We start from the raw sequence: 22,795 nt of genomic DNA on the forward strand, positions 1-22,795 counted from the left end.
GCAAGTAGATAAATAGGGACTGCTTACCAGCGGGAAGGTAAACGGCGTTTCCGTGTGCGGCTCTGGCTCGCCAGAGCCGCGATGTCACGCTGACCACGTGACCCGGAAGTGCCTCCAGACAGCGCTGGCCCCTGGCCTCTTAAGTGAGATGGGCGCACAACCCCAGAGTCTGTCAAGACTGGCCCGTACGGGCAGGGGTACCTTTACCTTTACCTTTTTAAAACCAAGTTAAAAACAAATTTGGCAGCAGACCTTTGTTTGTAATAATACTTGATAATTTGTGGAAGGCTGTACAATACTTTGGAAGCAAAGGCCCCAATGGGTGAGTACTTACTCTCTTAATTTGAAAAAAGTTTACCAGTGAATGCAGCTCTACATTTAAAAATCTTATCTGCTGAATGGAAAAGTCATCCCAACAGTATTAAAAAAACAACTATTTTTTCTGCCCTAGAATTTTTTTATTTTAAACCTGGAATTGTATACATGATGCATGATAAAGTAAACATGGATTATGCATTCAAAATAAAATAGTACCAAGACAGTATCCTACAGGATTTTTTTAAAAAGTGGTATGCAAACACATCTTCGACTTCCTGATTGGACTGCAAAACCTAACTCATTTCTTGCAGAAACTGACAAGAGTTTCATTCCACTCTAAAACATAATCAGAGCTACTTGAAACACATTTCTGGGTGAATTATGCATAAGGATGTGATGGTCAAATGTTTCCCTTTCTTAAACAATGCAAAACTGTCAACTTGGTGAACAGCACACAGTAGTAAGTTATCATGAGTTCTGTACAGGTCCAAGTTGTATGCAAAGCATTCTGGTTGGACTGGCTAGATTTAAAACTAAATCAGAAAGATGGCTGTGGAGGGCTAAGCCAATATTCCCAGAATTCACAATAGTCAAAAGGGAACATGTCCCGCTGAACAAATCAAGCCACAAAAAGGAGTCTGTCACAATGGCGGAAAACAATGTGCTTCACAAATCTACAATTCTGTAAATTCACATTAGGAAGCACTGCTACCAAGTAGGAGGTAATGAAATATTTCATGAGACTGACCCAGTGAAGTACTTAGTGCTGTATCAAAATGGCTCAAGTCCCAACTGAAAACTCTGCTTTCAGCCTCACTTCAAGCCTTGGAAGAAGCTACTGGTGCCTGCTTTTCTCAGCTTTGTGCAGGAATTATAGCTGTTTTCTAAAAGCAAACTGTATACAATCAGAATACAAATTAAGACCACTCCTCCTAGTCAGCAGGTAGCCCAAAACACAGTTGTGAAGTCCTGTTCTACCTATAAATAGGAACGGGGAGAGGAATGTTTTCATTATACCTGAGGCTGATTCACCACTGAGGTTGTTTTCAGTGTAGTACCACAAAAGAGTTGATCACCTGTTGACTGACGGTATTCTGCTCCCTTCCTGGGCTTCCCAGGGGGAATGCTATCAACATTAAGGCAAACCTGTGAGTGCTCTTTTTAGAAGTGTGCCTTACAGTCAACGCAGCACAAACAAAGCCAAACGGAGTCCGCTATTGTAAGATTACATTTAAAACAAAACAAAAAGTTGATGTTAGTGCTCTCCACTTTTATAAAAGCTCACATCCAGTTACAGGAAGGAGAGCAGAGCTCTGGACTTCTCAAAATCCAATTCTGGCACCTAGGACTCGCAAAATCGCTTTCTAACACTGCTGAGAGTGCATTATTTTAAGCTGGAGCAAAACATTCAGATAACTGAATAAGTGTGTTGCCCTTGAAGCTGTTCCACAGATATGCCACGACTCAATAGGGCTGTGGGCGGCACTGTAAAAAAATCCAGAGAAAGAGGAAAGCAGCAAGATTGTACCATGGGGGAAACGAACAAAGTTAAGTACCTCATATCTCCCTTTCAGAGCAAATCCCACACCTGGTGATTTGGAAAAAACAAACGAGTTTCTCCTTTCTCCTCTTCCAACACTTTCAGTTCTTTTCCCATGGCTCATCATTCAGCACAAACAAGCAAGCAAGCAAGCCAACCAGGAGGAAGGAAAGGAATGTATAGATTTTGAACACCTGAGAACGAGGGGAGTAGAATGGAGTCGCAGTGGCCATAAATATAGCTGTTCTGTTGAAGACTAGTAGTAGCAGCAGTGAGCAAGTGTGAAGAAACACAAGGAGTTAGTATTAGAAAGAAAGTGGGGAGGGAAACCACTTGACTCTGAAAACTCACATGAACAAAATGGTGAACAGAGCCGATGCTTATCAGAAAGAGAGATGGGACAAGAACAGAGATCAAGCTGCCATATGATCTGCAGGAAGACCAACATTCCCTTCCCCTGGAATTCTTTAGAATACCATCCATCAGCGGACAAGGCACACAGAATCAGTGGTGGCCTGGAGACCCATTCACATGTGCTTCAGACGAAGGAGACATTTCCGTGCTGTACAGGCAGTCCAAGTAAGCACCAGCAATCTCTGAAATCATATTCCTGTCGGGGATGGCTTGGGCCATGCCATAGATAGCACCCTATAAAAGTCAAAACAAAAAGAAAAGTCAGTAAACGCGTCCAAGCTGTTTTTTGCAAATGCAAGACGCTCCTGCTGAAATTCAACCTAAAGCATCCCCTCTGAATGTGAGGGTCGTCTTACCAGGCCAGTGGTCTTGCCCTTGGGGAACTTCATGATATCATGGACACATTCTTTGATGTCGCTCAGCAGCCGTTCAACCACCCCAGGCTTCGTGTGCACTTGGGTTAAGCAAAAATGAATACTAGGGAAGGAGATAAAAAGAAAAAAATCAGCTTTGTTCCCAATAGTGCTGTTCTGTTTCGCAGGCATTTGTACATATCCTTTCTTTTAGTTCTAGAAAACTGGTGGTAGATCCGAACAGCATCTTTCATCCATACACTGCTCACCTGTGTGGAATACAGCAGCTGCTTTGGGTTTCGAACACAGACTGGAGCTGGCTGTAAATTTACATGAATGCAAAAGGAAGCACTGCTTCTCTGTGCTTCCTGTTCCTCTTGAGAAACCAAGCTATTTGTTCGGAGCTTTGTGAAGTCACAGAACACCCAACGAGTCAATACCTTTTTTGCTCTGCTATTGAAATGAAGAAGCCGTCTCTGTCAACACTTTTTTGGTTTAAAAAAATAGTTAAAAAAGAAAAGCGTCTTTGCGAGATCAAATGCGGGAGAAGCTCCCCGTCCACTTCGCATTGTGGCACAACGGCATGTGAATTCCTTTGCCCTCCCTCACCATGCCCTCTCACTCCAGACGCCTTGAGTACTTGGCTCATGTAAAATGTAGTAATTTCTAATGTGGCTATTGCAGTAAATAGATTTTCCTCAGAGGTGGGGGGGGGGCGGGCACCAAAGCAGCTCCTTGACTGTTGCTCGTTCTCCTACCTCCCAGGTGATCATCAAAGCACTCAGCCCACAGAACCCAGGATCACAATGAGCTCACCTTGGAGGAAACTGCAGAATGTTCAGATTCCATCCTCTTGTTATTAACATGTTTGACAACCGATATATGTCAAATGTGTCCGACCCCAAAGCAAGTGCAGACACCTCGGGATTTCCAAAGATGAAGATGTTGTCAATTTTCCGCAGCCTTAAAAAGATGCAAGTTCAAAAAGTTTACACTATTATTCTTTATTGAATTTATATACCGCCCTATACCCAGAGGTCTCGGGGCGCTTCACAGAACAAAATCAAAATATTCTTATTGCCTTTTGATACTGACGGGGGGGAATGTTCATACTCCCTAATTACATTTAATTCTGATGATATTGTTCAGATTTTTATTATTGTCAAAGGCTGGCTTCCCTCCCTCTAAATTCAGGGAATCCCTCCATCTTCCCTCCAGAACAGCTGCAAGGAGCAGTTCGGAAGCTTTCCCACTGTCACTTAACCACGGTTTCAAGTTGGCTCATTTCACACAAATGAAAGGTTGACGAATACGCCGCTGTTAAAGGAAAACGTAAGCAAACATTTCCAAACTCCTTGCAGCCATGCTGGCTGGAGCAGGAGAGGGCAGCATGTGAGCTTTAGGCTTGCATAGGCCTAGTGTGCATATCACACTAAACAATGGTTTGTCTCAGTGGTGGGGAACCTGTGGCTCATGGTCAGGGATGATGGGAGTTGTAGTTCAACAACATCTGGAAGGCCATAGCTTCCCCATCCCCTGTCTAGCATGCCATCTTAACGTTTTCTTAAGTTTTCATAGAGTAAGTCTGTGTGCCTCTCGTCTTCAAGGAGCTGCCACCACCTGCTATCCCAAGGATGGAGGGCTCTTTTAGCTTCATGGGCCATGTCCTTATCAGGATCAACCTCATGGGCCAAATTTGGCAGGTGGACAAATTTCAACAACATTATGATGTCATGAATGGCAGATGGGTGGCCCCGACCATCTTTCAAAATCTCTATTTGAAGCATTTGGCTTTGTCCCCTTTAAACCCCGCACATACTCTGCTTCGAGGAAGCGCGCAGCTGCAATTATCTTCCTGGTGTATTCCACATATCCATCTTCTCCTATGTGCATCATGGTTGCCCAGCAAGCTGCGATGAGGCCACCTGGCCTGGAACCAGACATGGTAGGGGAGGCGTAGATACCTCCTGGCCAGTCAGGGGCAATGAAGAACTGATACTGCCGATATCTCTCACTGCTGTACAGGATCACGGAGGAGCCCTTTGGCGCATAGCCGTACTGCAGAGGACGAGATGGGAGTCCAAGTTGCAAAACAATAAAAAGCAAGCATTTAATACAAATCCCCACACACAAGAATCTGATGGAGACTGAATTCCACAGACATGTTCAAACCTCTTCTGCAGGGAATTGCAGGGTAAAACCAGCAACTTAATGATTCCACACTGGCTTCAGTGATTTTTAAAATGTTAAGTGTGGGTTTTCTTTTTTCTTATAAAGCATTCCAGCTGCTGAAAGTCTGTGGGCAGGTAAGAGCTCTGCCAGATGAGGCCAAAGACCCACCTGCACCAGGATCTCGCTCTCACCATGGCCAACCAGATGCCTATGGGAAGCCTGCAAGCTATTTAGGAGTGTCTCGTTCAAAGATGGGGCATAACAAGGGGATAGGTGTCAACTTGCTAAAAAGACAGAGGATCACATCTGAACCCAGTTCCAAACATTCTGAAGATTAATGTATTAATTAATGCATTTAGTCTTCTATTAAAGTCCACTCCTTTCTTGCAAAGGTAAATTCTCCTGCTGTGTACACACCTGCCATCATGCTTATATACCCTGAACCTAAACAAGTTTACTCAGAAATGCAGTGAGAATTATTTGCAAGGACTTATGTTCAGGATTGCAGTTTAGGGCAAATGCCCAGTGGCAATGATCGTAAAAGTCTTTCCGTACAAATGAACCAGAAGCAGAATTAAAGGAAGCATGCCTGATTCAGTTTGGAGAGTGGGCAATTGACTCAAGCTAGATTTTCTCCATTAAACCTGCTTAAACTCACCTTGTGCGTATCTGCAGAAATGCTGGTGACACCTTTCACTCGGAAATCAAAACCCCCCTTCAGAGGGTACCCTGCCTTCTCCATGAAGACAATGAGAAAGCCTCCCAGGCAAGCATCCACGTGGAAGGGAATCTTGTATTTCAATGCAAGCTGTGCCAAAGGGGGAAATCAACTTAGTTTCTCCAGCTAAACCAAAAGCAACAAGACAGAAACTTCCTGCCAAGTGTGAATCTCAAATATATCAAACCTATTTACATTGTTTGAAAAAATGACTGAGCATTCTTCCCCAAAAAGATGCAAAATTCACCATTCTCAAGGCATTCTACAAGCAAGGAGGCCCTGACCAGAGGCTTCAGATTCTGGTAGTGTCTACCAAAGTCCTTCTATTTGTAATTTCCAAACTGTTATCCTCCCTTTGATCCTCATGAAGTCAATGAACGGGAGATCTGCATCAATACAGGGTTGCTTCAAATCCAAAACTGATCACAAGGAACAGTCCTTGTGAGGTCAGCAAAGTTTTTGTGGCTTCGGCCGGTTCACGGTCCCGCAGACACTGCAGTGGGCCGGAGTGCGTGCGTGCACATGCATGTGCAAACGCTATTTCCAGTGCTCCTTCCAGAGCGGAGGAGGTGTGTGCAGCTTCCCATTGGCTGCAGGGGCTTCATGCAGCCAATGGAAAGTGGGCCAGCATCGCGGAAGGCGGTCCCTGTTGGGAAACTGTGTATGTGCAGCTACTCAGTCAATTAAGGTTTGGCAGACAGCCAGAAGGTCATGTGAAGGAGTAAGTCTGCCTGGTGATAACAGAGACATGGAGACAGCTCCCTGATTGGTCAAGCTATCTCAAGGGAGTGATAATGGCCTACTAACTGGAATGTGTTAGTTCAAGAGTTTGGAGTTCAGAGTTCTGTGTGTCAGTGTAGGAGTTGTGAGTCGTGTCAGAGAGAGCTAGCAAAAGATCCGCGTTCTGTTCCTGTAAATAGTCCACTGTATATAATAAATACCTAACTACAAGTTCCTGGTTCCTGCTTCGTCTATTCTGTCTGCAGACAAGTCGCCAATTGCTTCTGTGGATTCTGCGTTTACTCTGCTAGGTCTGGCTAAGGTCCTGCAACTAGTCAGAAAGTTGCGAAACACCAATAGGTTTTGCCAACAGTCCCGACTCTGCTCAGCGCTGGTTTAGCGCAGCATACGGGAGCCGACCGAGCGGGCGATGGGGGTCCCCGAGTGGGCGGTGGGGGTCCATGGGCCGCTTAAACGACCCCCATGGGCTGCTTGTGGCCTGCGGGCCTTAGGTTGCCGACCCCTGGCCTAAGACCACAGAAGGTATGGTAATAGAACCGTTTGCTATCTTCCAAAGATGTGGAGCTGCACTCAGCTACATCAGGATATTGCAGTCACTTTGCAAGTGATGTGAGTTTGTATTTATGGACAGATGATGCCCTGCAGGAGGCCAGATCTGTACATGCATCTGGGTTTTCCATTCATCAGCTATGGACCAGGGGACTGGAGGGATAAACTTTGTGTGTTGAAAACAACTCTCCCCCCCCCCTCACAGGAAGCAATGTATATCTCAGGTTGAAGTAGCACAAAGGTAGTTACCTCTGCGACCTCCTCAATTGGGTCCATGACTCCATGAGGAAACTGCGGTGCTGAGCAGACCAGCATGGCTGTATTCTTGGAAATGGCTCTCTTCATTGCCTGGAAAAAATCAAGAGGAAACGATCAGGCAGTCAAGATGCTCTATTAGACACCAGTCTTCAGAATGGCACATCAGGCCTGCAACTATGATCGGGATACAGGGCCTTTTGATGAACCCTGTCCTAGAAAGCCCAACGATGTTCAATACTTTACAGAGTCACTATTGATAAGAGGTCTGAGAATATCTGAACAATACCTTAACATCCACTTGCATCGTCTTGGTCAATGGAATGTGCACAATCTTCATCCCAAAATAATGAGCTGCTTTATCAAATGCTGCATGGACACTCACTGGAACCAGCCTGGGGAAGACAGATATAGCAAGATGTCTCAGAAAACGTTTGTAGTTGCCCGTGATTTGTATCCTTCCTGTTTCATCCCCTCCTTGGCTGCACAAAAATAAACTGATATATACCTGAAAGCCTGGGAGATGTGGGGGACTTAAAGAAATGCATGCATCGCATGGACCTCTGATAAGTTGGTTTTGCTATTAAAAAACCAGCAACCACACAAGACCACAGTTTGGAAAACTGCCCAAGTTATTCTGTATGCCCAGTGGGGCATTTGGCTTGTCGCAAACAACAGTCACCACCCTCTGCATGGCAGGCAGCTTTTGAAATGGAAGGGCTCAGGGTCATGGATTCAAGCCTTACATTGGGCAAAAGATTCCCACATTGCAGGGGGCTGGACTAGATGATCCTCGTAGTCCCTTCCAATTCTGTGATCCTATTATTCTGCCTCCACTGACAGTTTATTCTTCCATGAACAACAACCCAACTCCAAAGTGCTCCTAGATAAGCAAAAGTATTGGGGGGGGTGCATTTAGAAGAGGTTTCAAAGTTGTGCTTTTTGAATTCTTGCCATTCTGCAGTGAATTCAGAGTACGACCATCAGCCATAGGGGATGGGACTGATGGGAGTTGGGAGTCCAAAAAACATCTGCAGGGAACCATGTTTGGCTACCCCTCCCGTTTAGTTTTTGATTCCATTTTCTTCAGTGTAAAGTATTTGTCAGTACGCCTTTCAACCGATGTCAGCAACTGGGCTCCATAACTGGTTTTGCCCCGGCGGGGCTAGGCGACTGGAGCACTTTCAGAGACCTTCCAATCCTGGAAAGCAGGTCTCAGTGCACTGGACTCACAACTGTGCATTGTGAGCACCAGACTCATGCAGAGTATAAATAACGCAGAAGCTAGCTGTGAAGCATAACTCCTTTTATTTCTAATAGCTACTACAAACTAAAGAACTACTGGCTTGCATGAGTGTTACATCTCCCAGTCAGCCATCTAGTCACTGCATAGATAAGACTGTCTCCACACACAGGCAGGCAGTCAGGAGCGGAAGAGTAGAAGAGCAGTTTCTGCCCCCTCCTTTCTCAAAACATCAGATCAGGAGATTCTTGCAATGGGAGGGGTGAAAATATCAACAGTATTGGCCCAGCATATGAAAAGGTAAAGTAGTGACCAATCTAAAAAGATGCTTAATGAAAATAGCTTCTCCTATATTAAGGGTGTGATTAGTTACTTTGTTGGGGGGGGGGGGTGAATGGGCTACATACATTTCTGGATGCTTGATTCCTTTTTCGTAAGCCAAATTCCTGTAAGCTTTACAGACCATCAGGATACTCTCAGTCCCACCAGAGGTCATCTGTTAAGAAGGAATTAAAAACAACAGACACACTTAAATGACCACATACAAATGGAAGTACTGTCTTATACTGGAAAGTGAATTTTAGTCGCTAGTTATCAGAAACTCTGAAAGAGTGTCAAGTGCGCACACACACACACACACACACACAAATATAGACACCCACGCACACACATACACACATCACAGGAGAGCATGTAAGTGCCACAGCAACACCGAAATCAAGCCAATGAGATGCAATGCCCTGTCCTAACAACAGAAGACTTCCACCCACACAAATTGCACAAACAGAACAAAGGGACTATCAGCATGTTAACTACAAAAGCTCCTGTAGGCAGCAGGTTGTTTCCAACTATAGGGATATATATATTCATATATATATATATAAGGTAAAGGTAAAGGTACCCTTGCCCGTACGGGCCAGTCTTGACAGACTCTGGGGTTGTGCGCCCATCTCACTTAAGAGGCCAGGGGCCAGCGCTGTCCGGAGACACTTCCGGGTCACGTGGCCAGCGTGACATCGCTGCTCTGGCCAGAGCCAGAGCCAGAGCCGCACACGGAAACGCCGTTTACCTTCCCGCTGGTAAGCGGTCCCTATTTATCTACTTGCACCCGGAGGTGCTTTCGAACTGCTAGGTTGGCAGGCGCTGGGACCGAGCAGCGGGAGCGCACCCCGCCGCAGGGATTCGAACCGCCGACCTTTCGATCGGCAAGCCCTAGGCGCTGAGGCTTTAACCCACAGCGCCACCTGCGTCCCGATGCTTGATTCTGAAACCCTTTCCAGTAAAGAGGAATGGATGACAGCAGTTGTGGCAAGGACTTTTCTGCAGCCAGACTTGTTGGTACACATAAACCCAAAGAGACATTGAAGTAATCTGAGAAAGGGAGACAGTTGAATGAGAAATCTGCTTAAGAGACTCGGCTGTTGTTGTTGTTGGCCTGGTGTTGTGGGATCCAGCATCCAAGCCACTCTTTCTTCTTTGTGCAAAAGCATCTCCAAACATTCTAGTTACTGTGCATATAAGAAAAGAGCAGAGTTGTTGTATTTTGAAGATTATGACCACTTTTCATGGGACAATTCAAAATTTATAAGCAGTAGAAATGTAAATAAGAGTCCATTACTGAGTGAGATTGTGAGCGCAACTGCAGAACTGCCACGTTCAGACCCCTGCTTAAAGCTTTCGTGTCAACTTTAGCCTATATAACACTGTCTTGGTTACCTTCCAGTGTAGACTATTATCTCCTTGAGACTGTATGAATCACTGTCACATGACATTTATTCTGGTTTTTGCAATATAGTGGGCAGCTGGCCAATGCCAGGTGACTCAGCAACAGCTGACAGCCTTTTCAAGCATGTATAGCTGACTGACTTCCTCTAATACAAGGGGGAAGCTCAGAACTTGACGAGCGAAAAATGAAGCAGACAACGTCTGGGAATATCTTTCTAATTCTGTATGCAAAAAAAAAGCTGAATGCATTATCTCAAGAATTTGACTGTTTTAAGGGAAAATGAGAGATGTCTTATCACATATATTTATATGTACACACTCTCTCAAAGAAAGTTTAGAGGATATAACTCTTCCTTGCTAATCTGTCAGTTCCACTACATATAATGTTGGCATTCCACAGCACCCTATTCTGATTATTTTTAAGCTCCTCTAGGTCCCAGCGCCTGCCAACCTAGCAGTTCGAAAGCACCTCCGGGTGCAAGTAGATAAATAGGGACCGCTTACTAGCGGGAAGGTAAACGGTGTTTCCGTGTGCGGCTCTGGCTCTGGCTCTGGCTCTGGCCAGAGCAGCGATGTCACGCTGGCCACGTGACCCGGAAGTGTCTCCGGACAGCGCTGGCCCCTGGCCTCTTAAGTGAGATGGGCGCACAACCCCAGAGTCTGTCAAGACTGGCCCGTACGGGCAGGGGTACCTTTACCTTTACCTTTAGAGTACTTCCTACATGCATATGAATAAACAAGAACCATTTCTATGAAAGGAGAGGGAGAAAGAGCCTCATGCAGCAAATTTCAAATTCACTGCTTATGGTACTTGGGTGACAGTGGGTATATTTATACTACAAACCAGTTTAATATTAACATTGCTCTCCCAGGAATCCTGGGATGTGTAGTTCTGTGTGGGAATTCTCAACATCCTCATCAAACTACACTTCCCAAGATTCTTTGGGGGAGGTTATTAAAGTTGAACTACCCACAACTATGCCTCAGCTGCCTTCATGAAAACACAATGCCAGTACTGAAGGTCAATGTAATAGATTTACAGTGGTACCTCAGGTTAAGTATTTAATTCGTTCCGGAGGTCCGTACTTAACCTGAAACTGTTCTTAACCTGAAGTACCACTTTAGCTAATGGGGCCTCCCACTGCCCCTGCTGAGCAATTTCTGTTCTCATCCTGAAGCAAAGTTCTTAACCTGAAGCACCATTTCTGGGTTAGCGGAGTCTGTAACCTGAAGCATATGTAACCTGAAGCGTATGTAACCCAAGGTACCACTGTAGTGCACTTACTATAAGGAAAGGTGAATGATATGTTTTTTAAAAAAAATTAATGACAAATAATAAAGGCACATATATTGTGGGCGTATGAAAAAAAAGGGTGTGTGCCAGAAGTAATAACTCACACTATAAAAAATTACTTGCAAGATGAAAGCACAAAGTCCAACTGAATGAGTACAAATTTAAATCAGCTCCCTGCCATAGAATTGTAGAATTGTAAAGGACCCTGAGGATCATCTAGTCCAACGCCCTGAAATGCAAGAATATGCAGCTGCCCCATGCAGGGATCGAACCTGCAACCTTGGCGTTATCAGCACCATGCTCTAATCAACTGAGCTATCCACCTATGGCTTATTTGTGAAACCTGTAATTCCCTACCAATTCTCAGAATCACTGTAACCCCCTTGGAATATATAGCTCACAATTTGTCAATGTAAGATCCCACATCCTTTTGATTCCTCTCCCTTTAAAAAAAACACAAGCCAAGAAAACAAACTGTCATTGCACAAGACAGTATGTCACTCCCGACCCTGTCCCTCTAACAAAGAAAGAACAGATGATGCACTGTTTGTTTTTAGCAGAAGCCGGACAGCTGTGAAAACACCAACAAGGAATTGTATGTGGCTCAGCAAGATTCTTATCCCAGTGCTGTTGTTCTTCCCAAGTGGGATTTGAGTAAAGCACTGGAGAATTTCAGCATGGCATGTGTCTGGGAAGAAAAGGCTGGGCTTATTTGCAAGCGAGGGAAACAAGGGGTGTCATCTCCCCGCCCCCAAATAAATAAAAGCAAAGATAGCATTTCCTATACAATAAACTCCTCTTTTATTCTGTCCTGTTCTGTGTAGGGAAATTACTTGACAGGAAATCTTCATACTAACCTTCCCCAACCTGGTGCCCCTTCATATGCTGTACTATAAAACTCCCATCAGCACCTGCCAGCACAGCAACTGGTGGAAGCTGTAGTACATACATCAACATTTGGGAGGGAGGAAAGTTCTGCTTCCGGTGCATATCTAGTTATTAAACCCCCTAGAACAGCTGGGCAAAAAAACTGGCCTTACTCAATTTTCCTTTTCACTTTGTTTCTTGACAAGATTATTCTGAATGTTGCCAGTCTGAGCGGGGAAGAGCACATTTAAGATGTGCCTTTCTGAACTCTGCAGAAGACAGAAAGGGTGTGTGAGAGACCAAGAGGAATATTCTTTGGTTCTGGGATTAAATATCATGGATAGTTTCCTCGTAATAGTGGGAGTGGTTTGGCAAGCACAAGAGGCAATGTCAAGTTTGTTACAATGGTAGAGCAGTACGACAGAAGCATATAATCCTCTGAGTTTGGTTGGAAACCCACAAGACGGCAGCACATCTATGCCCACAGACACAGAAAAACTGGAGCGACACATAACCTGAACCTCTGGTAAAAACAAAATGCCGCCACTGACAATTAATTCTTTATGGGTAAGATGACTTGGCAGTTCTTCTTTACAATTAATTCTTTATGGGTAAGATGACTTGGCTCTTATGACTTGGCAGTTCTTCAGTTTTCACCAGAGGTTCAGACTGTGCGTTGTCCCTAATCTTTTTCTCACTGTTGCAATATATTTTGCATTTGAAAGTCAAGTGGAAAATTGGCTCCATTACAGGCTGGAAGTGTCAATAAGGCCTACATGCATGGCCTTTGAAAACTGGAAATAAATCAGAGGTGGCAGGTCATATGTTGCAAGGGAGGAGACTAAAAATGAAAGCTCCCCATTTCACAATGTAAAACATGGCCAGGTGCAGTAGATGTGGCAAAGTCACCCTGGAATTCCTTGGGTCAGGCAATAAGAATATTGCTACAGCTCTTCACCACATTTAGTTTCTTTGTTTAGCGTAACAGCTCAAGAACTTTCTTTGAAGGGTAGTAATAGGTAGAAGATGCTTGGGCTCAGTGGCTTTTGATAATAATAATAATAATAATAATAATAATAATAATAATAATTTATACCCCGCCCATCTGGCTGGGCCTCCCCAGCCACTCTGGGCGGCTTCCAAAAGAATATTAAAATACTATGATACATCAAACATTAAAAGCATCCCTGAACAGGGCTGCCTTCAGATGTCTTCTAAAAGTCTGGTAGTTGTTGTTCTCTTTGACATCTGGTGGGAGGGCATTCCACAGGGAGGGCGCCACTACCGAGAAGGCCCTCTGCCTGGTTCCCTGTAACTTGGCTTCTCGCAGTGAGGGAACCGCCAGAAGGCCCTTGGTGCTGGACCTCAGTGTCCGGGTAGAACGATAGGGGTGGAGACGCTCCTTCAGGTATACTGGACCGAGGCCGTTTAGGGCTTTAAAGGTCAGCACCAACACTTTGAATTGTGCTCGGAAACGTACTGGGAGCCAATGTAGGTCTTTCAAGACCGGTGTTATATGGTCTCGGTGGCCGCTCCCTGTCACCAGTCTGGCTGCTGCGTTCTGGATTAGTTGTAGTTTCCGGGTCACCTTCAAAGGTAGCCCCACGTAGAGTGCATTGCAGTAATCCAAGCGGGAGATAACCAGAGCATGCACCACTCTGGCGAGACAGTCTGCAGCAGATAGGGTCTCAGCCTGCGTACCAGATGGAGCTGGTACACAGCTGCCCTGGACACGGATTTAACCTGTGCCTCCATGGACAGCTGTGAGTCCAAAATGACTCCCAGGCTGCGCACATGGTCCTTCAGGGGCACAGTTACCCCATTCAGGACCAGGGAGTCCTCCACACCTACCCGCCTCCTGTCCCCCAGAAACAGTACTTCTGTCTTGTCAGGATTCAATCCCAATCTGTTAGCCGCCATCCATCCTCCAACCGCCTCCAGACACTCACACAGGACCTTCACCGCCTTCACTGGTTCTGATTTGAAAGAGAGGTAGAGCTGGGTATCATCCGCATAGTGATGAACACCCAGCCCAAACCCCCTGATGATCTCTCCCAGCGGCTGCATGTAAATGTTGAAAAGCATGGGGGAGAGGACAGAACCCTGAGGCACCCCACAAGTGAGAGCCCAGGGGTCTGAACACTCATCCCCCACCACCACTTTCTGAACACGGCCCAGGAGGAAGGAGCAGACCCACTGTATGACAGTGCCCCCAGCTCCCAGCCCCTCAAGACGGTCCAGAAGGATGTTATGGTCGATGGTATCAAACGCCGCTGAGAGATCCAGCAGAACTAGGAAACAGCTCTCACCTTTGTCCCTAGCCCGCCGGAGATCATCAACCAGTGCGACCAAGGCAGTTTCAGTCCCATGATGAGGCCTGAATCCCGACTGGAAGGGATCCAAATGATGAGTGGCGGATGCTAGCAGACTGCAAAGGCAGCAGAGATTTGCAAGTTTTAATTTCAGGAAATTAATTACAAAGGGTTGGGATCATATTGCATCTCTCCCTGTTCCTCCTGCTCTTGCATTGACACTTCTGCAAACATTCCATGCCTCTTACAAACATTTCATGGCAAAATCTATGGCATGTCTTACCTCTTTAGATTAACAACTAGAGTATAGTCAGTGAAGGACACAGAAGTATGGGAGCTTGCAGCTGGCTTGCAGCAGCAGGGGGAGATCTAAGGGTAAGTTGTTTGGTTTTGCGGGGGTTGGCTGAGGTAGGTTTCTATGATGCACCTCCCAAGGGGAGGAATCATAAAAAGGTTGTTATGTAAACTTGCTGAGAAGTGAAACTCTGTGGGCTTAAAAAAATTCTGAAGCAACTACAAAGGAAGTAGCAAAGAAGGAGCTCCACAGCATGCATGTATTAGGAGGACCCGAGTCAAAAGGTAAAAGGTAAAGGACCCCTGGATGATTAAGTCCAGTCAAAAGTGTTAGAATTCCTGCTCCATGACTGCAGTCATGGGATTATTGTCTATCACATGACAGTGTATGTTTTGACTCCACAAAGTGGGAAGTTACAGAGACAGGATGTCTGTGATACTGTGTTCCGTAACATGGGACTATTGTCCTTTGTTCTTTCTCTTTGCTGTCTGATGCTAGAGAGAGGGAGCCATGTTGCAGTGCTCCGTGTGTGTTTATATGTAAATATAGTAGATTAGCCAAAATGCTGAGTTGCTGAGGTCTGTTACACAAGGTGTGAAGACTCTGCAGATCCCTAAGTGTGCTGATGTCTGCTGGCATCAGTCGCTGTGATGTTCTGCTTGAAGAAAGCTTTTGAAGCTCCCAAATGATCGACCAGGAGGGAGAGAACATGCCAGTCGGGCATGTGTCTCTGCCAGGGTCCTACTCGAGTGTAGGACGAGCTCCTGACAAAAGGCGACTATGGGGTTGCGGCGCTCATCTCACTTTCAGGTTGAGGGAGCAGGCGTTTGTCCACAGACAGTTTTCCGGGTCATGTGGCCAGTATGACTAAACCGCTTGTGGCACAACAGAACACCATGATGGAAACCAGAGCACATGGAAATGCCCTAATTATGTTTTCATTAATCAGGCATAGTGATTAAGCCTCAGAATAAACATTTGCCGTGCCCAAGCACTGAGGTGGGGCCTTGAAATTCAACAATTCTATCCTGCGAGAAAATAGATCAAGAAAAACATTTTTTTAAAGATTAGGAAAAGGAAGTATCCGTGCTCTACTCTCAAGTAAAAAACAAAACAAAAAACAGACACTCAGAATTCCAAAAACACATTTTAGCTTCCAGAAATTTACAGCAGGAATAGAGGAGGAGGAAGATATATTGACAGGCATGGCAATAATCAATTAACAAAGACTGTACCACTTTTTAAAAAAGGAATTGCTAATTGTACGTAAGCCTTTTTCTCTCTATCTTTATAGTGCAGAAGGGCCCATTTTATGTTGCCAAAAGTCAAACAGAATTAACTAAGCAAATAAAGGCTTCACTGGTGAATCCAACAAATTAAGTCTGCACGGATTCAGTTAAATGGTATTTAGGCTCTTTTGAAAGTGTGATGTCAGTACATTTGTGCAAAATGGAACTGTGGCTCCTAAGACCTAATGGGGCTTCGTGATTAAGAGAATGAGCTGTGATGATCCCACCAAGCTGCCGAATTACACACACACACCTGTAACAAGAAGGCAGCTACTAGCCCGTCTTACAGGGTAGTTGTAAGCATTCATTGAGAATATATGTGAAGACCCTTGAGAGGAAATGCGAAGTAAATGCTAACCACCGACAAATATGCAGCTATTCAAGCAACTATTTATATCATTGAAGAATTGTTTCTTATGCCACACAGCCTCCTCAAAAGAACCATGTCATATTTTCTGCTCCAAGTGAGTTCTATTAACCGCTAGCCATACACCTCCGAGTCCTTTGAACTGTTAACCTCCTGCCTAAGTTTCACTGTCTGTGGGCAGCTCCTTCCCTACAGACTGCAAGGCGATGCTAACCCTGCAGGACGAGTTTGCAATAAATTAATTTTAATAAGGTCTCTGAGTACACGAAAATACAACCCTCGCTTCCTTACATCACTGCCTGGGAGCCTGCTGCTTCTTTAGCAACAATGCCTTACCCAGTCTAGGTCACGGCTGGTGACTGGGCACCGAGAGCAGTGGTTTCAGTGCACCGCTGCTTAGTTGGAAGCACTCAGCCTCAACTGGTGGGCAAGACTGCGCAACAACAGTCTGCGGTTCAGCCCCACAGACATAAGAGGACCAGCCCTCCTCACAAATAAGCCTCTTTCAGAGAAGTCACTTGGCAATTTTCATCTGCTGTTGGACATGAGCAGCTGCCTCAGTACTTAAAACTGGAATTTTATCCTTGCTCTCCCATTCAGGTCCTGTATACCTCAAGGAGCATCTCCACCCCCTGAGGTCCAGCACCGAGGGCCTTCTGGAGGTTCCCTCACTGCAAGAAGTGAGGATACAGGGAACCAGGCAGAGGGCCTTTTCGGTAGTGGCGCCTGCCCTGTGGAACGTCCTCCAATCAGATGTCAAGGCAATAAGCAACTGTCTTACTTTTAAAAGACATCTGAAGTCAGCCCTGTTTAGGGACGTTTTTAATGTTTAATGCTGTATTGTGTTTTTAATATTCGGCTGGGAGCTGCCCAGGGTGTCTGGGGAAACCCAGCCAGATGGGCGGAGTATAAATATTAAATAATAATAATAATAATAATAATAATAATAATTCACCCCACACTCACATTCCTAAAAATGTACATGAAGCACAGAAGCACCTGCGAATACAGACAATGTACAGAAGGTATTTTTGGATCAGCGCAGATGACTGTGAAAGGCAAACTTAGGGCATATCTACATTAATCACTAAGATGTATTGCAGTTTATTCATCGTGGCTTCCTCTGTGATTCCTGGGAAATGTGGTATGGTGAGGGTCCTGGTTGCTAGAGACCCTTAGCCTTCTCTATCCCTCGTGAACTACAGTTCCCAGAGTTCCCTGGAGAAAGGGGTAACTATTGCATAAATTTCAGTCTAAGTCCGTAGCACAGATAAGCATCCTAGCAGTAGAACTCTAGAGGCTGGTTTTGCTGTTCGTAAGGAACACAGTGGAGGCTAAAGAAAAATAGATTTTTTTTTATTCTTGGTAGTTTTTCTGATAGCTTTTATTTACATGGAGATAGAAGATTAACACCATCCTGCATATCGAATGGCAATATTACATCTTGCAAGTTCATGTACGTCCAGGAACTGGAAACGGTTATTGTGAACCTGACAGTTTTACTCTGGGGAAACGTCTGGAGAATATAAATATTGACATAAAGATGTTCATCTCTCTTGGTACAAAAGCAAATCAGTATACTTCACTTAAAGTGCATCATTATTATTTCGATTATTACCTACCCTTCATCATCAGGCTCCAGGGCAGTTACAACCATTTAAAATTCAGTATTTAAAATATGTAAAACAAATTGCAAGAACAGGGTAGGTCCTGAATACATGCATCTCATGTATCAAAAGCCAGGGTAAAGAGATGATGATTTATCTTTTATATGCTGCCTGTCTGACTGGGTTGCCGCAGCGACTCTTGAGCAGCTTCCAACAAACTATAAAACCACAGTAAAACATCAAACCCATCAAAAGGCAAGCCCTTGACCTATTACAGATCTGTAGCCAAACAACTGTCCAGTTGGTTTCAAGTCCATCTATGGCATCCATTCTCTCCTCCCCATCACCCTCTTGGCATAGGTGAGATGCACTGTTTCGCAGCTTTGAAAGCCAGGGTTCCCAGATCCTGGCCCACATACAATGCCTCTTGAATTTAACAGACTGACAGTATGCAGAGTATGACTGTTGTTCGACTACAACACCCATCACCCCTATTTAGCAGGACCAATGGTCAGGGATGATGGGAGCTGTAGTCCAATAACAGCTGGGCACCCAAGTTGGAGAAACACTGTTTATAGAATGGGACGCTGCATTGCTAGGGTCATAAACCCTAGGCTAACTGCGACACGAAGTTAAAATTAAGCATGCCTAAATCTGTGCTGGATTTAGGCCTCTCATCCCATATCTTCATTAGCAACACTGGGGAGGGGGGTGTTTCCTGCTACCCCACCCCTTATTCTTGCAAACCTTGCAAGTGGCTGCAGGAGAGGGTCACTGAGTCAAACCACGGGGGGTGTTTTTCTAGGTCTAAAATGAAACTGTGACGCTCCCTTGTTCTTTTTGCTATTGAATGCTGCCTGTCAATTAATCTTGTTTTATTTACAGTATTGAAATGTGGTTATTTTGTATGTTATTTTTGTTTTGCTACGTTGTTATGAAATTGCTATCGCGTTATTTTGCTACGTTATGAAAGTTTTTGCAATGTTTGCTTGAAATGCATCTCTGCTTCTTTGTTGTAAGCAGCTTTGAGAAATGTGTGTGTGTGTGTGTGTGTGGAAAAGCGGTGTACAAATCATAGAATCATAGAATCATAGAATCATAGAGTTGGAAGAGACCACAAGGGCCATCGAGTCCAACCCTCTGCCAAGCAGGAAACACCATCAGAGCACTCCTGACATATGGTTGTCAAGCCTCTGCTTAAAGACCTCCAAAGAAGGAGACTCCACCACACTCCTTGGCAGCAAATTCCACTGTCGAACAGCTCTTACTGTCAGGAAGTTCTTCCTAATGTTTAGGTGGAATCTTTTTTCTTGTAGTTTGGAACCATTGCTCCATGTCCGCTTCTCTGGAGCAGCAGAAAACAACCTTTCTCCCTCCTCTATGTGACATCCTTTTATATATTTGAACATGGCTATCATATCACCCCTTAACCTCCTCTTCTCCAGGCTAAACATGCCCAGCTCCCTTAACCGTTCCTCATAAGGCATCGTTTCCAGGCCTTTGACCATTTTGGTTGCCCTCCTCTGGACACGTTCCAGTTTGTCAGTGTCCTTCTTGAACTGTGGTGCCCAGAACTGGACACAGTACTCCAGGTGAGGTCTGACCAGAGCAGAATACAGTGGCACTATTACTTCCCTTGATCTAGATGCAATACTCCTATTGATGCAGCCCAGAATTGCATTGGCTTTTTTAGCTGCCGCGTCACACTGTTGGCTCATGTCAAGTTTGTGGTCAACCAAGACTCCTAGATCCTTTTCACATGTACTGCTCTCAAGCCAGGTGTCACCCATCTTGTATTTGTGCCTCTCATTTTTTTTGCCCAAGTGCAATACTTTACATTTCTCCCTATTAAAATTCATCTTGTTTGTTTTGGCCCAGTTCTCTAATCTGTCAAGGTCGTTTTGAAGTGTGATCCTGTCCTCTGGGGTGTTAGCCACCCCTCCCAGTTTGGTGTCATCTGCAAATTTGATCAGGATGCCCTTGAGTCCATCATCCAAGTCGTTGATAAAGATGTTGAATAAGACCGGGCCCAAGACAGAACCCTGTGGCACCCCACTAGTCACTCTTCTCCAGGATGGAGAGGAACCATTGATGAGCACCCTTTGGGTTCGGTCAGTCAGCCAGTTACAAATCCACTGAGTGGTAGCATAGTCAAGACCGCATTTTACCAGCTTCTTTACAAGAATATCATGGGGCACCTTGTCAAATGCCTTGCTGAAATCAAGGTAGGCTACATCCACTGCGTTCCCTTCATCTACCAGGCTTGTAATTCTGTCAAAAAACGAGATCAGGTTAGTCTGACACGACTTATTTTTCAGAAATCCATGCTGACTATTGGTGATCACAGTATTCCTTTCTAGGTGCTCACAAACTGTTTGCTTAATGATCTGCTCCAGAATCTTCCCTGGTATTGATGTCAGACTGACTGGGTGGTAATTATTTGGCTCCTCTCTTTTCCCCTTTTTGAAAATAGGGACAACATTTGCCCTCCTCCAGTCTGCCGGGACTTCGCCTGTTCTCCAGGAATTCTCAAAGATGACTGCCAGTGGTTCTGAGATCACACCTGCCAGTTCTTTTAATACTCTTGGATGCAGTTCATCTGGCCCTGGAGACTTGAATACATCTAAACTAGCCAAGTATTCTTGTACTATCTCCTTAGTTATTCTGGGCTGTGTTTCCTCTGCTGAATCATTTGCTCCAATTTCTTCAGGTCGGGCATTGTTTTCTTTATCGGAGAAGACTGAGGCAAAGAAGGCATTGAGGAGTTCAGCCCTTTCTGTGTCCCCTGTTTGCATTTCACCATCTTCTCCTCTGAGTGACCCCACTGTTTCTTTGTTCTTCCTTTTGCTATGAACATACCCATAAAAGCCTTTTTTGTTGCTTTTAACCTCTCTAGCAAGCCTGAGTTCATTCTGTGCTTTAGCTTTTCTGACTTTGTGTCTACACGTGCTGGCTATTTGTTTGAATTCCTCTTTGGTGGTTTCCCCCCTTTTCCATTTTTTGTACACATCCTTTTTTAATCTTAACTCAGTTAAAAGTTCTTTAGATAGCAACCCTGGCTTCTTTAGGCACCTTCCATGTTTCCGTCTCATTGGTATTGCCTGAAGTTGTGCTTTTACTATCTCCCTCTTAACAAACTCCCAGCCATCATGAACTCCCTTTCCTTTTAGTATTACTGTCCATGGGATCTCACCCAGCACTTCCCTAAGTTTTATGAAGTCGGCTTTCTTAAAGTCAAGAAATTGAGTCCTAGTATGCTTGGCTGCTCCTTTCCGCTGTATAGTAAACTTCAGAAGAGCATGATCACTCGCGCCTAATGATCCTTCCACTTCTACCCCACTAACCAGGTCATCAACATTGGTTAGGACCAGATCTAAAATGGCTGTTCCTCTTGTTGCTTCTCCCACTTTCTGGACAATGAAGTTGTCTGCAAGGCCAGTGAGGAATCTGTTTGACCTTATGCTCTTGGCTGAGTTTGACATCCAGCAAATATCCGGGTAATTGAAGTCCCCCATTACTACTATCTCCCTTCCTTTTGCATGCTTGGCCATCTGTTCCAGGAAGGCATCATCTATGTCCTCCGTTTGGCTTGGGGATCTATAGTAAACTCCCACAATGAGGTCCCTGTTATTCATCTCTCCCTTAATTTTGACCCAAATGCTCTCACTTTGGCTTTGAGGTTCTAAATCTTGGATCTCTTCACAGGTATACACATCCCTGACATATAACGCCACTCCTCCTCCTTTCTTGTCTGGTCTGTTTCTCTGAAATAGATTGTAACCCTCCATTATTACATTCCAGTCTTGGGACTTATCCCACCAGGTTTCAGTGATGCCTATTATGTCATATTTAGTTTGCTGTACCAAGAGCTCAAGCTCATCTTGTTTATTACCCATGCTTTGCGCATTAGTGTACAGACATTGAAGTCCATTAATCATTCCCCCGTGTCTCTTATTGAAGGATTTTTTCCTCCCACCACTAGGTCTGCGTGCTGTTTGCTCCATTTGGTCTATGACATTTGGATGATCATGTTCATCAATTGATAGACTCCTACCTTCAGGAGCACTGTCTTCCTCCCCCACATTAGTCAGTTTAAAGCCCTCCTGATGAGGTTTCTGAGATTTTTGGCAAAAACATTCCTCCCAACCGTTGTGAGGTGCAGCCCATCGCTTGCCAGAAGTCCATCTTCAAGAAACTGCAGTCCGTGATCTAAGAATCCAAACCGTTCCTGTTTACACCATTTGCGAAGCCAGCAGTTCACTTCCACTATTTTTCTCTCTCTCCCTGGGCCACGTCGTTCAACTGGGAGGACAGATGAGATGACAATTTGTGCATTTAATTGCTTCAATTTCCTGCCCAGAGCCTCATAGTCTCTTTTGATCTTCTGGAGGCTATTGCTTGCAGTGTCATTGGTTCCCACATGAACCAAGAGGAAGGGGTATTTGTCAGTGGGTTTTATGATTCCTTGTAGTCGTTCAGTTACATCTTGGATCTTAGCCCCGGGGAGACAGCACACTTCCCGAGACATCTTGTCAGGCCCACAGATCACTGCTTCTGTTCCCCTCAGTAGGGAATCCCCTATCACCACTACACGCCTCCTCTTAGGTTTGGTCGGGGTTCTTCCGTGATCTGTCCGTTCCAAGGTCACCTGCACATTCCCCGAGGACTGACTTTGCTGCTCGTCTTCATATACCTGATCGACTGTAACGAGGGAGAGATCCTCAAATGGAGTCTGC

The 22,795-nt window shown here is 45.0% G+C and overlaps 1 protein-coding gene and 1 long non-coding RNA gene across 2 annotated transcripts in view; one reads left to right on the plus strand and one right to left on the minus strand.

Annotated features, from left to right (window-relative positions):
* SGPL1 (sphingosine-1-phosphate lyase 1) overlaps positions 1–22,795 on the minus strand; it is a 41,773-nt gene that overhangs the window by 1,322 nt on the left and 17,656 nt on the right. The window contains exons 7-14 of the mRNA XM_079976346.1: positions 8,711–8,799; positions 7,350–7,455; positions 7,055–7,153; positions 5,456–5,605; positions 4,445–4,683; positions 3,442–3,588; positions 2,629–2,749; positions 418–2,506 (exon numbers count right to left, since the gene is read on the minus strand). Coding sequence (XP_079832472.1) covers positions 2,363–2,506; positions 2,629–2,749; positions 3,442–3,588; positions 4,445–4,683; positions 5,456–5,605; positions 7,055–7,153; positions 7,350–7,455; positions 8,711–8,799 — 1,095 coding nt within the window. The 3' untranslated portion in view covers positions 418–2,362. The remainder of the gene's footprint in view (positions 1–417; positions 2,507–2,628; positions 2,750–3,441; positions 3,589–4,444; positions 4,684–5,455; positions 5,606–7,054; positions 7,154–7,349; positions 7,456–8,710; positions 8,800–22,795) is intronic.
* LOC307216356 lies at positions 5,614–6,466 on the plus strand. Its single transcript, XR_013839057.1, has 2 exons — positions 5,614–6,086; positions 6,136–6,466. It is a non-coding gene; the product is annotated as an uncharacterized lncRNA (long non-coding RNA).

The sequence above is a fragment of the Podarcis cretensis genome (genome assembly GCF_951804945.1).
Source record: "Podarcis cretensis genome assembly, chromosome: 5".
Classification (NCBI taxonomy): Eukaryota; Metazoa; Chordata; class Lepidosauria; order Squamata; family Lacertidae; genus Podarcis; species Podarcis cretensis.